Here is a 15577-nt window from a genome sequence, read left to right as displayed (position 1 = left end):
TATAATTAGTTGTATTCTCTGCCCAAAGGCTGAGGGTGGAGATAGTTTTGCAAACACTGTTGGAGGCTGTCACAGATGTGCAGGCCTGGGTCACATCTTCAGACCTGTCACTCTCTCAGGGATAGTCACAGCCTGAGATTCTATTTCCTTTGAATTAAACTTGGTCTTTTTAGGGGCTTTTATGAGTCTGTGTGTTTGTGGTCATGTGATGTGCCCTGAGGTGTTGGACTGTTTGATGTCTTAGCTGTAGGCAGAAGTTTCTGTCCCATCAGCCACTCCCCAGTAACCACACAGAGACTTAATATTAATTATAAATGCCCAACCAATAGCTCAGGCTTATTACTAGCTCATATGTTGCACACACAAAAAATAAATGACCCAGAGACTGATAATTGGGTTTCAAACTTCAAGCTGAAGATCAGAAAAGCAAAGCAGCTGGTCGCTAGCTCTTACTCTACCTCAGACTGAAAGGTGATCCTGGATCCACCAAACCTCAGACTACTACCTCTCCTTGGTGTGGCTGGGAAATCCTAAGACTTTTCCTTTCCTCAATATGGCTAGAGAATGAATCCCTGATACTGACTACTGAAGACACTGCTCCTATCTTTTTATACCCCTCTAGTGCTGGGATTAAAGGCCTGTGATCCCAGGGCTGAGATCATCTTTGTGTGAGCTGTTTCCCTTTAGGACTAAATCAATCTTGTGTAGATCTAGGTGGCCTTGAACTCACAGAAATCCTTCTACCTCTTAATCCCGAGTTTTAGGATTAAAGGTGCATACCACCACCTCCTAGTTTCTGGTTGCTGGGATTAAAGGTGTGTTATCATCACTGCCTGATCTCTATAGCTTGTGGCTGACTTTGCTTTCTGAATCCTCGGGCAAGCTTTAATAAATCATAAATAATATATCACCATACTCTTACATTTTAAATTAACCTCTATTTCTTATCTATGCTTTGTCACATGGTTTGGTACCTTTTGTCAGTACACCATGTCCATCCTGCTTCTCTGCATCTGCTCAATCATCCAGACTCCACCTTCCTACCCAGCATCCTCCTAGTCTGGCTCTCTTGCCCAATCTCTTCCTCCCCAGCTAGATGGCAGTTATTTATCAAACAATGAGGGTAATACATATTCACAGTGTGTAGAAGGGTTATCCCACGGCACTTGGCCCATAATATGCCCACTGGAGGGTCCTTCAGCAGAAACTGCATGCTTGCTTTCTCAAGATCTCAGCATTGTCAGTCATCTCAGCAGTAGAAGGAAAGGCGTGTGTAATCCAGAAGGCTCCTATGCTAATAGGTTTCCCTCTTCTGTGTCTCACCTTAGTGACTCTCCACTCCCCTCACACTTGCTAACTTTGCTGCTCCTTCTGCTTATGCGACTCTAAGTGGGGCTCAGAAAGGGGCATAGTGGCAGAAGGTAGTCAGCTTCACATGAAAGATTTGCTAGATAGTCCCCAGGGAGATAAGCACCTGGCCTGGTGACATTTAATATGCTGCTTTCTTCCTGGAAGTGCTTGGCCAGCAGTACTTGGGGAATTCATTCAACACCTTACAAAGATGGCTCAGCAAGATTACAGGTCCGTTTTAAGGCAGAGACGTTGGTATTGTGAGTTTCTTAAGTCACTGGGGTTAGATAGAGGTGATATGCTGGCTGGCTCAGCTTTCAGGCTAGCCTTGGTCAACCTCCTTCCATTGAACATAGCTAAATTAGATAGGAATAAATCAAATCTAGAAATCTTAAAGAACCATGCTTCATTATAGCTTAAATTCTAGTCTCAGCGCTAGCTTTCACTGTGCACACTGTGTGTGCACATTTGTCATCCCAACTACAGGAAGATCAGGAGTTCAAGACCAACCTGATCTTTAAAACAACCAGGAAAAAGAGGCTGGAATTTTAGCTCAACGATAAAGGATTTCCCTGTTGTGTGTGAAACCTTAAGTCCAGTGCTGATATCAGAAAAAGAAGGGAGAAACAAAAAGCCTTATAAGGCAATAGTAGTCAATTTCAAGAAAAAATATTTAAGGGAGAAGAGAAGGCCTGCTTTGATTTTTACACTACAGTTTGAGTTAATTTTGTTGTTGTTTCCCATGTGGTGCAGAGATCCTGCCTCATCCCCCTGAGGATGGAGTCAGTTCTAAAGTGTATCACCATACTTGGCTTGAGTTAGTTCTACTTTTATGGAATCCATTTCTCCGGTTCTTTTGGTTTGGTTTGGTTTTTTAAAGCAGGATCTTACATAGCCTATGTAGCTCAGGGTGGCCTTGAACTTCTGATCCTCCTGCCTCTACCTTTCATGGACTGGTGTTATCACATGTTCCACCATCCCTGATGGATTCTGTTTCTGTTTCTTTTTTTTTTAATAGATATTTTTATTGTATGTGCACAAATGTCAGGTCCCCTGGAACTTGAGTTACAGACAGTTGTGAGCTGCCATGTGGGTACTGAACCTTGGTCCTCTGGAAGAGCAGCCAGTGCTCTTAACCACTGAGCCATGACTCCAGCCCTGGTTTCTGTTTCTTAAGAGGTTTCACACCACATGTGTTTGTTTTCTCCTTTCATGCCTCCAAGCTACCCATGTTAGTGTCTTTTCAGTTACTGGGATAAAACACTGAAATCAAAAGCAACATAAGGAAGAGATTATTTTGGCTTTCCACAGTTTCAGAGAATAAGGGTCCACTCTGGCAGGGGGAGGCATGACCACAAGCAGCAGGCAGGGACTACAAGTTGGGAGATTACATTTCTAGCCACAAACACAAAACAGCAAACTGGAAGTGGGGCACCACTATAACCGCTCAAAGCCTATCCCCAGTGATGTACCCCTTCCCCTAAATAGCACTGATACCTGGAGACCAAGTGTTCCAATACCTGAGCCTATAGGGGACATTTCTTACTCAAAGCATCACACCACCTATGAATAGATATTGCCATTTGCCAACTTGTTTACGTTGGTGTGCGGATGGTGTGTCTGTGTGTATGTGTTCGTATGATGTGTAGTGTGCGTATGTTTGTAGACATGTGCATGCCACAGCTCATGTGTTGAGATCAGAGGACAGCTTTGCAGCAGTTAGTTCTTGAAAGGCCTGTCTTGTTTCTTTGGCTACCTGTGCACTCCAGGCTGGCTGACTCACAGGTTTCTGGACAGTTCTCTAGCACCCAGCTCCCTGCTGTCCCCCTCAGCAGCCAATGATGTTCCCAAGAGTTTTAGGGACCTTAGTTTCAGCCAAAACAGGATTTGTGACTTTGACAGCGAAAAGAAGGTCAGGGCCAGCCAGTTTATGAAGGGCAGAGCAGACTTCCCTGGGGATATTTTAATACAGGCTTAAGCCGTTATGAGAAGGAAAGGCACTCAGAAGGCTGCCCAGAGCCTCTGGGGGAGACCAAGTGTGTTATTTTCACAACAACAATCATGAGAAGGATTTCGATGGAATTTGAAGTTACTATCATATCAGTGAGAGGTTCCTGAGAGCACCTGATAGGATCACAACTGATAGAGTAAAAAAAAAAGTCTCACCCACAGGGTAACTTTTTGTGTGAGAGTTTCAGGCTCTATCTGGAGATAATGATGAGGTCCTGCCCAAGGTTATATGCATGCAGGCCTTACCCCTGGTCACAGCTATCTGAACATTAAGTATCTATATATGAAAGCAAGATCGGTTTTATACCAGAATCCTTTATAGCTATCATTGATGATGCTGGAATTCTTCTTAGCTAGGAGAGGCTCCCTTCCATTCAGGTCCTTTTCCTTCTCATGTCTCCAGTTTTGCTCCATCTGGTCTGCCTCAGGAGTGTTGAGGCTACAGATGTGCACAACCACATCTGGCTTTCCAGGGCTCAAACTCAGATCACCTCAAACGAGACTTCTGTCTCAGCCTCCTGAGTGCTGGGGTCACAGCTGAACCCCATCATACTCTGCCGAAAAAGGTCTTATCTGCAGTTTGCAGAGGCCTGGCAGTGGGGAGTGTAAGTGGCTGCTCTATGTCACACACTGTTTAGCTGGTAGAACTGAGGCTAGAGTCTCCATTTGCTGGATGCCTGGAGCCCAAGTCCTAACTCCTCCTAAGCAGTGGAGTGACCCTGACCCAACGACTGGCCTGTCTTGAAGCATACTGAGGTGTCAGGTCCCCACATTGGACAGCATCTGTCAAGGGCCCCATGTTGATGGGCCATCTGTTGGGATCTGCCGGCCTGTCCAGTTTGTGCCCAAGAAGGGGAGTGTGAATTGAGGAAAGAAACTGACTAGAGACAGAGATAGAGTCAAGAGGACACCCAGTGAATACTGGGATCAGCCCCAAGTTTATTACTCAAAGTTCTTATATATCCCAGTCAAAAGAGGGGAAGGCAAGAGACTACCTTACCAAGATGCAAGGAACACACAAATATAATTACCTCCTTAACACCCCAGACTCCAATAACCATACCCTAAATCAAATATCCTGTTTGTTAAGGTAAGACACCCATTAGCTACACCTTAGTCCTAATATCCTGTTGTCTAGGGAAAACATACAATAGCCACACCTTAGTCCAAACATACTGTGGTTTAACCTTGAAGAAGCCAATAATAGGCTCGACCTCTCTGACCTTAAGTCAAGATGGAGTGCAGCTGTTTCTAAGGGCTCCACACTGAGGTGGGGAGAATTGCTGCCTGGCCCCAGATTCCCGGATCATCTTGGTACTTGGAAGGCAAGTGCTCTTTCTACACTGGGCATTCTCCGTAGTCTCTGATTCAGCTCAGCCAGTGTCTTCAATCCGGTATTTGCTCTCTCTTCTTCTCCCCGTGGTGTGGTCTGAAGAGTGCACTGACCCTAAAAGTTTGCATGGAGAGATGCAACACTACATAAATGTAAGAAGCAATGTCCCCAGACTGTTTTTGACTTGGCTCATTAGACTACCATGTGCTTAAAGGAATGAAGATTCTTTCTCAGTTTAAGAGAGATGAGCTGAGACAGATAACAAGTAAGCAATCTAGGCCTCTCTCTCTCTCTCTCTCTCTCTCTCTCTCTCTCTCTCTCTCTCTCTCTCTCTCTCATGCATGTGGGCACCCACAGAGGCCATAGGTACCAGATTTTCTGGAGTTGGTGTTACAGGCAGTTGTGTACCAAGAAATGTGGGGCTGGGAACTGAACTTGGGTCCCCTGCAAGAGCTGTCTCACACTTAACCTCTAAGCCACCTCTGCAGCCCCATCAGGTTCTTTAATGAAGGCCAGATACTGAAAGCAGGAAACCTGGAATGAGGGAGGTGGAGATCTTAGCAGCAGCCTGCAGCACAAAGCAAATTCTTACATTTGCAGACTTTAGGGCAGTGGCTCTCAACCTGTGGGTTGTAACCCCTTTGGGAGTCACATATCAGATATCCTGTCTATTAGATACTTACATTATGACTCATAACAGTAGCAAAATTACAGTTATGAGATAGCAATGAAAATAATCTTATGGTTGGGGGTTCACCTCAACATGAGGACCTGTATTAGAGGGTTGCAACACCCCCTTCCACCCCTCCACCCCTCCCCCGTACTTCCAAGCTTAGAGGGAAAGGGTCTCAGCAGATCAGTGAAGGTACTAGATAAGATATAAGACGGTAATATAGGAAACTAATCCTACTGGCCTACCCTACCTTGGATCTGTTATATGCTAGGAGGAGCTTGGCACATTTGGGAAGGCACTAGATGGAATGGAGGGAGAGCTGACCTAGGACCAGCCTCTGCAAGCTAACTCCAGGACAAGCATTGTTTGTGGTTTGCAATATGGACTCTTCGAAGCATTACGTGGATCATTCCATGATCACAGGGAATTGGGACATTAATATTACCTACTCACTGCCCTGCAATGCATCCAGAGGGAGGCACCACAAGATTTTGACTTGGATATCTGTGCAGTGGAGTATACAGCCTTACTCAGAGCCTTGTCCTCATGGTCATTGACCGAGGAGAGAGTCAGCCACAAGGCTCCCCTCTCCCCATGCTGGCCCTGTCCCGTTTGCTTAGGGGTTGGAGTTCTCCTTGACACACACTGGTTTGGTTGCCTCATCCCAGCTGTCACTCCAGAAAATCACATTTGCTTTTCTTCAGATTAGATGCCCATGAGTTTTGTGTGTGACTTGTTGCTAGGTGACCTGTTGGACACTGGTGGCGGGAGACACCTTCCCCAGTCTCAGAGCAGGAGAGCAGACAGTCCAGGAGAGTTGGGGGCTTCAGATCCACCTTGAGTCTTAACCCTAACTTTCAGCAGTGAGGGCTAAAAGTCAGCAGTTGGGAATGTCGAAAAGAGAGCCAATTAGATATATCTCTCTTCTTCTCCACTTTCCCTCCTTTCTTGTTCTCTCCCTCTCTCCCTTTCCTCTACCTCTTCATCCGTCTTTTCTTTCTTCCCTCTCTCCATTCCCCTCTCCCTTCCTGCCCCCTTCTTCTGTACTTAGTATTTATTCCCAGATCCAGGCTTCTGGGAGTGTCCCGGTTTGTAAGACCAATGTGTTCTATTTATTTGTGGACCTGGACTTCAGGGTGTGTCCCGGTTAATGAGGCCAGTGTGTTCTTACTCTCCTCTTCCCTCTGATGTGTAGGGCCGCTAAGATGCTATTTTTGGAAAATATTAAGCTCATGGAGACAGTGACCTCATCATTAGTCGGGCTTTGGACTCAATCGAATATTGTAGTTTGTGTAGTTTGATTGTCATAGTGCCCCTACTGTCACTTCCAAGATGAAATAATGTGAGTGTAGGTCTTCTCTTTGACATGGGAAGTGACTGTTAACTGTTTTTTTAGTATACTGTCCCACTGAAACTACTGTGTGCCAGCTGCTACCTTTGTGTTGCCTAATTTTTTAAGTCATTTGGGAGCCTCCATTTCCTTAACTGTAAAATGAATGTAATCACTCTGAGATCTAAAGGGTTCTGGGGACTCGGAGAAGCTAAGGCAGTCTTTACTATTGAGTTACTACACTGTGAATTTTTGTAGCACTGTTGAAAAGAATTGAAAGCCAAGGTGGTAACCTACTCTGGTTATCCCAGCACCTGGACTCCACAGTAAGTTTGGGACAAAGTAGCCAGAGCAGCAGAACAGGAACCTGTCTCAAAAGCAAGATAAAATTTCAAAGATCAAGAGCTGTTTGAGTGAATAAATCAGACCTAGGTTTTTCCAAGATGCCATGTTATAGCAGAGTGGGAGCTGTCAGTTATATTATAAAAATGGGAGCTGTCTGTTGATCCTGTGTAAATATCTATAAAGTCCCAGGATTTGGCCTGAAACTGGAACATTTTTGGGTTTGTTCCCCCCCCCCCAATAAATCATCATGTTTTAACAAATAACTAGTACCAACCAACGTCCTCTGGAGAGGGTGTGGAAGGCTTTTTACATTTAAAGATACCATATTATAGCTTCTTGCCCATATGGTGTTGGTGCCAGGGTGTTATTTACAGCCTCACCAAGACTTTATCAATGACTAAAAGACAAAGACTCTGTGAAAATGGAGAAACATGCCAAGGATCACGGGGCCAGCAGATGTTACTAGGGAAACGGTAGAGCAAAGCTTCTCCTGGGTCCATGGGAAGGGGCAGTTATTGAAAGTTGGCTTTGTTTGTACCAAGTGGGTATGCAGACTAATCCCCTAAATACATGCACTCCCTTACCCATGGCCAGAAGAGTATATGGGACAGCCAGCACACTCGCAGCAGTGGATGCTGGAGAGAGAAAAGCTGCTGTCTCTATGCTCAGGCCTTGGCACAGGCGTGTGGCTGCTGGACAGCACTCAGCAGGCCCTTCTAGCTCCTTTCCTGGAGATAATCACCCCACATCTCTAGAGCTGATGTGAAAATTGGGCATGGAGAGGCCCACAATCACCTTTGAGTTGCCTCTAATCAGTAACCTGTGGCAAGGGTCACCCATAGGAAGTGACAAAAGGAGTTGCCAAATTCAGCTAATGTCTCTCAGCCCTAAAGCTGAACTTCTTCACTAGGCACCATCTCCATGCTATGAGACCTAGGAACTGGGTCTCACGTAGCCCATGCTGGCCCAGAACTCACTACCTAATTGAGGGTGACCTTAAACTCTTAATCCTTCTGCCTTGACATTGCAACCGCTGGGATTACAGGTGTGTGCTACTATGCCTAGGTATGTGGTGCTAGAGGTCAAACCCAGGACTTCATGAATGCTAGGCAAGTACTTGGCCAACTGAGCCACGCCTATAGCTATTGCTTCATATTTAGTGGTCATCCAACAGCACACCCTGCTAACCCTTTTAAATGGCTATTGGTACAGAGCTAAGGCTATGCTTTGGAGCCATGGTGACCTGTGTCAGGACATATCTAAATTAATATTGCTTTTCTAAAGTTAAGAAGATGCTGGTGTGTCACAGTTCAGTTTTATCTAAACTGTAGGCTGTACAAATTATCCAGAGACAGTTGGAGAGGAAATTAGCAAGTCATGATCTGCCTATGAAACTGCAGGTTGGATTGAGTTGTCATTATTTTGTTTTAGAAATCTTCCCTGTAGGAAGAACATTCTGGTAGCAAATATTTAAGTTATTCAGACTCAATTGGGGCCACTCATAAACCTGAAAAGTGAACCCCGAGGAGAAATTACTCTGGCACCTAATATTGGATTGAAGTGCTACCTTTTGGGGGCACATTGGAACATTCTAGGTGTGGTCAGGTCTACCATCTGCTCAGCTGTGTTGTGACTAGGCTCTGATGTGTGGCAACGAGCAACAACCGGTGAGGAAAGAGAGTGTATCTAAGGGGGGAGTGGGGTCCTGGCAACTTGTCACATCCCACCTAGTAAATATTACATGATGTTGGAATACCTTTCTGTGTGGTATAATTCATGGTTTCAATAATTAATGTCACCAGTACATTTCTCTGAGTGCTGGAGGTAAATAATTTACTGTCATTAACAAAGAGGCAGAAGATTTTTAATTTATCAGACTTAAAAAAAAAACAAAAAGGGTCCAAGCGGAAAATAACCCCAGGGCATCACACATTACAATTGTAGTTTGTCCCCACAACCCCTCCCACCCCAAAAATATTGAAGTGGCTTTGCATTCAGTCCTTGACCCTACCTTGACAGTTGGCTGCTGGCATCTGTAATCACTGGTCTAAGTAGTTAGTAGATATGACCAGGCTGAAAGTGAGTTTCTGAAATGAATTACTGCTATCCGAGGTTAAGGTCTCAGTTCTGTCCAATTGTGTTAGATTCTTCTTGTTTGTTTATTTGTAAGGTTTCTGTTAGGTCTTTATGTTCCTGGGTGTATATGTCTCTACCAAGTGTATACAGAGTCTGTGGAGGCCAGAAGAGGGTGTTGGATCCTCTGGAACTGGAGTTAGAGATGGTTGTAAGCTCTGTATGGGTGCTAGGAGCCAAACATGGGTCCTCTGCAAGAATAGCTAGTGCTCTTAACTACTGAGCCATCACTCCAGCCCCAGCTTTAAATTCTTAATTACACACACACACACACACACACACACACACACACACACACACACACTGGCTATGTCTTCTCTTGATGAATGCAGTGATAACTATTCCTCATTCAGTTTTTAATTTTTCCTAGGGCATAGATAGTAAGCTACATATAATAACATATGTACATATGGTTATTTTGGAAATGTCAGAGCTCTTTTGTTTTTAAGGCTGAGAAGATGGCTTAGTCCTTAAAGTTCTGATTCCTGGCCCCAGGTCCGTGTAAAAAGTAAGGCTTGGCACATGCTTGTAATACCAGTGCCGAGGAGGTCGAGACAGAAGGTCCCTAAGGCTTGCTGGCCAGCCAGCTTGATCAAATTGGTAAGCTCCAAGCCAGTGAGAGACCTTGTATCTCAAAAACCAAGGTAAACAACTTTCGAAGTATGATACTCATAACACACACACACACACACACACACACACACACCATGCACCTACTCGTACACACACAAAATAAACAATTTGAGTCATTTGGGGTATATTTGCAAGTTCAGGGTTTTTTGTTGTTGTTGTTGTTGATTGGTTGGCTGGCTTAGTTTGTTTTGTTTTCTTGAGGTACAGTCTCATGTAGCCTAGGCTAGACTCAAAATCACTCGGTATATAGCAAGAGATGACCCTGAGTCCCTGACCATCTAGTGTACCAGGATTCAGGTGTACACCACCATGACTGGTTTATCCTGTGCTGTGCATCACTCGAGCATAGGGCCTCTGCACACTGGGAAAGCACTCTGCCAACTGACCCACATCCCCAGCTGAAGCAAACCTATACAAGCTATACTTGTTAGGAGAAAATGCCGTCCCTGCATGTATGTTGCAACCTCATTTTCTTCCCAGGACTTTCTCTGGTTGCAGTTTTAGTATTTGTTTTCAGGTCTCCAAATAAGAAGTGTGTTATTTCGCTGGGCGTTGGTGGAGCCCGCCTTTAATCCCAGCACTCGGGAAGCAGAGGCAGGTGGATCTCTGTGAGTTCGAGGCCAGCCCGGTCTTCAGAGCGAGTGCCAGGATAGGCTCCAAAGCTACACAGAGGAACCCTGTCTCAAAAGACCAAAAAAAAAAGTGTGTTATTTCTTGGTGGATTTTTCTCTAATGGGGAAATTATTTTCTTGGTTTCTCCAGTTAGAAAAGGAAGCTGTGATGTTTGTGTCCATCTCCTTTCCTCAACCATGTGCATTTCTGATCTGCCTGTTTCCCAGGGAGTTGTATTTTATTTGGGGTTCTATCTGTGTTTCATACATAGACATGTGTTTCATGTAGATCAAGTTTTTTTTTTTTTTTTTTTTTTTTTTTTTGGTATGGGGTCTCATGTCTTGGTCTCCCTTGTCTAGGGCATCTGGCTTTCTATCTCCCAAGTGCTAGGATTACAGGCTTCTGCCACCCTACCTGACTAGTGTTTATTTTTTTATAATTTATTTAATTTTATTTTATACACATTGGTGTTTTGCCTGCAAATATGTCTGTATGCAGGAATCAGACAGCTGTGAGCTGTCATGTGGGTGTTGGGAATTGAACTCAGGACCTCTAGAGGAGCAGCCAGTGCTCTTAACCACTGAGCCACCTCTCCAGCCTCTTATTTATACTTTTATGCCTCTCAAAGTACTTCCCTTGAAAGCCAGATGGTGATGGTGCATGCTTTTAGTCCCAGCATTTAGGAGAGAGAGGCAAGTGAATCTCTGAGTTCAAGGACACTCTGGTCTATAGAGCGAGTTCAAAAACAGCCAGGGCTACAGAGAAACTGTCTTGGGAGAAAAAAAAAAGTAGTACCCTTAAATATATTGTTTATTAAACTTGAATTTCCGTTTCACTCTTTAAAAAAAATTCCCTAGAATTTTTATTTTCTTCTTCTCTGTACATACCAGTCACCCATCCCGAAGGCCTTCCTCACATGATACAAATCTGCTGTGAATGTGTCCGTACCTTGTCCCTGTGCTGTCAGTCTTGTCTACTTAGTGTGAGACTCTCAGAGCCTTTTCACTTGCCTGGAAGCCCACTGCACAGATCCACTCTTGGGCCTGGCATCATTTTGACATACCCTTTGTTTTATCATCTATTAGATTCCGTGCCTTCCTTTTTCCTTTTTGAATTAGTCCTTCATTTGGTTGGAGTATATTTTGAAGTATTATCCTTGGAGACTGTATGAGTAATCCGTTTTTTTTTTTTTTTTTTTTTGAGGTTTTAAGTATCCGGAAATACCTCTTTATGAACTTGGTTTGCCTAATGAGGGAACTGTGAGCTGATAAAGCATTTCCTCTTAGAACACTTGAGGGATTAATTACTCCATCACCTTTGTCATGTTTTTTGCTTTTTGCAGTGCGATGGAGGGTTGCAGTCTGTGGCCATGCCTGTCCTTAGGTTCTGAAGCTTCTTGCTGATGCACCCTGGTGGGCACAGTGGTGTCTTCCTCTCCCACACTCTTTGGCGTGCAGTGGATCCTCTGAGGACACACGTGTTCCTTGTTATCTGCTACTTCACTTAGTTTGCTTTCTAGAAGTGTTTGTTGATCTGCTTGTAGGGGAGAATTTGAGCCTCTTGTGTTGACCTTTGATTTCTCATAGTTTTCTCCCTTTTATGAGAGAGAGAGAGAAAGTGGGGTGTGTGGGGTGTGCCCAAGTCTGCTGTCTCCACTTCCCACCTCTCTGTAGGAATGCTGGCATTATAGATGCCTGTATTACATCTGGCTTTTTAATGTGGGTTCCAGCGGTTGAACTCAGGTCAGCAGGCTTACACAGAAGCACTTTTACTGCGGAGATATCTCTTCTGCCCTTGATGGCCACTTTAGTCCCATCAAGTTTTTGTTGCAATGAGGGGCAAGTACTTTGGAGCCTCCTGAATCTTTGTTTGCAATCCTGGCATGAGCTCTGGGTCCCCTTTTCTGTGATAAGTTCTACGTCTTCATCCTCTCTCCCATGGAAGTGCCGACAAGCTCTCCCGTGCTTGGTGGGGTTTCCAGCTCCCCTTCTGCTTTAGCTCCACAGTGTAGCTTGTGTCCTTAGAAGTCTACAGTATGCCTGAGGCCACCCAACTCTCCATCAGAACCTTCTCGGGCTTCCTCTTCTTCAGCAGCCATCTTTGTAGACGCAAACACCTGTTCTGTCCACATTTACAATGGACAAACGTTCCCAAGTTAGAAATGATGGGAAGTGAATCCCTGGCTTCCAGATCTTCCACTCAGAGGCTGTCTATTGCCCTCTGCTACTGCAGAGTTTCTGTGTCTTCCTCGGGCTTTCTTGGTGGGAGTCTAGACTGCTGCCAGCCACAGTGATCCATGCGTGTCACAGTCATCAGGATTGAATCTGCATTTTGAGAATGGGGGCAGGGGCGAGAGTTTAAAGTTGTAGGATTCATTTGAACCAATTAATGTTCTCCGTGTTTCCTTTACCATACAGATAATGCTGGAGTTCGTTCTTAGGATTTCCATATGAAATATTTTGTCAGTAGACTTTATTTATTAAATGCTCTTCTCTATACAGAACCTAATGTAGACCTCGTGAGCAAAACTTGCAAATTCTTTATATTGAATGTTAGCTTATCCAGGTTTATAAAGAAATGCAGAGGTATTCTGTATGTATAGAGAGAACTGGTGTCTTCCGTAGGTGGTTGATAGCACGCTCTGTTTTATTTTTCAGCACCTAACATTCACAAGGGAGTTTGATTCAGATTCTCTCAGACACTACAGCTGGGCAGCAGACACCTTAGACAATGTGAACCTGGTCTCAAGCCCTGTGCATTCTGGGTAAGTGCTCTCATGCCATCTCTCTATTCCATTACACTCATAGTGCATTTATTATTTAGTTATCCATGCATATGGAAAACCTTCATATCCCTGATCATATTCACCTGTGAAATATATGCTCATTTGTGAGAGTGTGTGGTTTGCATTTGTAATCATTTAATAAGTATTTTGGGGGACAAGTCTGTCTGCATTTATTCCTAAAAGTGGAGTATTAGAAAGCAATTGGTTATTGACATAGCAAAATTTCCTGATTGTTACGATCTTCTATAAGTCTTTAAAATTCCTTTTCACTGAAAGAGATATAAAACCAAGTTGTTTTTCTTAATTATTTTCCTCAAATGAGGCTTTTTAAAAAATATATGTATCTGATTTTTCTTTCCTATAAAAATACTAAGTGTAGAGCTGGGGAAATAGTTCAGTCAGTAAAGTGCTTGCCACACAAGTATGAAGACCTGGGTTTGGATTCTCCAGAACCCACATTTAAAAAGGCGGGCATAGTGGCTCACCCCTGTCATCCCAGGGAGAGAGAGGAGTGCAGACAGGCAGATCACTGGAGTCTGCAGGCCTGAGTTCCAAGTCAGCGAGGGTCTCTGCCTCAAAAGCAAGGTAAACGTGGTCTGAGGGACAGCACCCAAAGTTGATCCCTAGTTTCCACATGCACAGACACACAGGAGCACCTTAACCGCATGCACATACATGGGAGCATGCCACCCACAGGAATATGCCTGACCACATGTGCATATACAAAAGGGAACATGCCCGACCACATGTATATACACACGGGAGCATGCCTGACCACATGTGCATATACAAAAGGGAACATGCCCGACCACATATGTATATACACACGGGAGCATGCCCGACCACATGTCTATACACACACGGGAGCATGCCCGACCACATGTGTATATACACACGGGAGCATGCCCGACCACATGTGTATACACACACGGGAGCATGCCCGACCACATGTGTATATACACACGGGAACATGCCCGACCACATGTGTATATATACACGGGAGCATGCCCGACCACATGTCTATACACACACGGGAGCATGCCCGACCACATGTCTATACACACACGGGAGCATGCCCGACCACATGTGTGTATACACACACGGGAGCATGCCCGACCACATGTGTGTATACACACACGGGAGCATGCCCGACCACATGTGTGTATACACACACGGGAGCATGCCCGACCACATGTGTGTATACACACACGGGAGCATGCCCGACCACATGTGTGTATACACACACGGGAGCATGCCCGACCACATGTGTGTATACACACACGGGAGCATGCCCGACCACATGTGTGTATACACACACGGGAGCATGCCCGACCACATGTGTGTATACACACACGGGAGCATGCCCGACCACATGTGTGTATACACACACGGGAGCATGCCCGACCACATGTGTGTATACACACACGGGAGCATGCCCGACCACATGTGTGTATACACACACACGGGAGCATGCCCGACCACATGTCTATACACACACAGGAGCATGCCCAACCACTTTCATTTACACACACACAAATGCATACATATGTGCACACAAACATCAAATGTATTATAGATTGACTTCACAAACTGATCCAGTGTCCCCATGAGCAGTGTGCTCTGCTGTTTTGATAAGAACCCATTTTTAATCAATGATTTTATTCTCTGCAACTTCCATTTGTAAAAAAGAAACTATAAACTTGAAAGCTTCCAACTGACTCTAGCACCTTCTACATTTCTGAAATAAAATTGCAATTAAGTTATATTTGGAAAAAAAGAAATGAATCTTAAGAGAAAATAAAGAATTTATTTTCTTTAAAATGACTTTAAAATGACTTTATTGACTTTAAAATGTCACACACCATTGTATGTGCCCCAGAAGTGCTGATAAGAGCCTCATTAAGGAGTTCCTCATTGGTCTCACGGCTGAAGTCTGTGACAAGTGAATTGATAATCAGTGCACTTTTGTATGCTGGATTCTTCAGTAGGTAATTCACCTGTGAGATAACTGATAACCGTATAAAAGGGAGGAAAATGATTGCTAAAATAATAAACACTAGACTAGTGAGAGGGCTTAGTGGATAAAGCACTTGAGCAAATATCCACCCAGTCCACATAAAGGCCAGTGTAGCTGCAGTAACTCTGCTTCCAGCCTTCCCAAAGACAGATGGGAGACAGAGACAGAGTCCCTGGAAGCTGGCTGGCCCGCTAGCCTGGCGTTTGTAGCAGTGAACAACAAAAGACCCTGCTTCAAACAGGTAGAAACAGAACTAACAGCCAAGGCTGTTCTGTGACCCCTACGTGTGTACTGTGGCACAGTCACACACATACATACACACACACACACACACACACACACACTCTCTCTCACAG

At 44.5% G+C, this 15577-nt stretch overlaps 1 protein-coding gene across 13 annotated transcripts in view; it reads left to right on the top strand.

Moving 5' to 3' along the window:
• Ank3 (ankyrin 3) overlaps positions 1 to 15577 on the top strand; it is a 150364-nt gene that overhangs the window by 67538 nt on the left and 67249 nt on the right. For all 13 annotated transcript variants that reach the window (XM_035450605.1, XM_035450601.1, XM_035450599.1 and 10 more), the window contains one exon: positions 13077 to 13183. In XM_035450605.1, the coding sequence (XP_035306496.1) occupies positions 13077 to 13183 (107 nt within the window). The remainder of the gene's footprint in view (positions 1 to 13076; positions 13184 to 15577) is intronic.

Source organism: Cricetulus griseus, assembly GCF_003668045.3.
Source record: "Cricetulus griseus strain 17A/GY chromosome 1 unlocalized genomic scaffold, alternate assembly CriGri-PICRH-1.0 chr1_0, whole genome shotgun sequence".
Classification (NCBI taxonomy): domain Eukaryota; kingdom Metazoa; phylum Chordata; class Mammalia; order Rodentia; family Cricetidae; genus Cricetulus; species Cricetulus griseus.
This window is presented reverse-complemented; position numbering and strand designations above follow the sequence as displayed.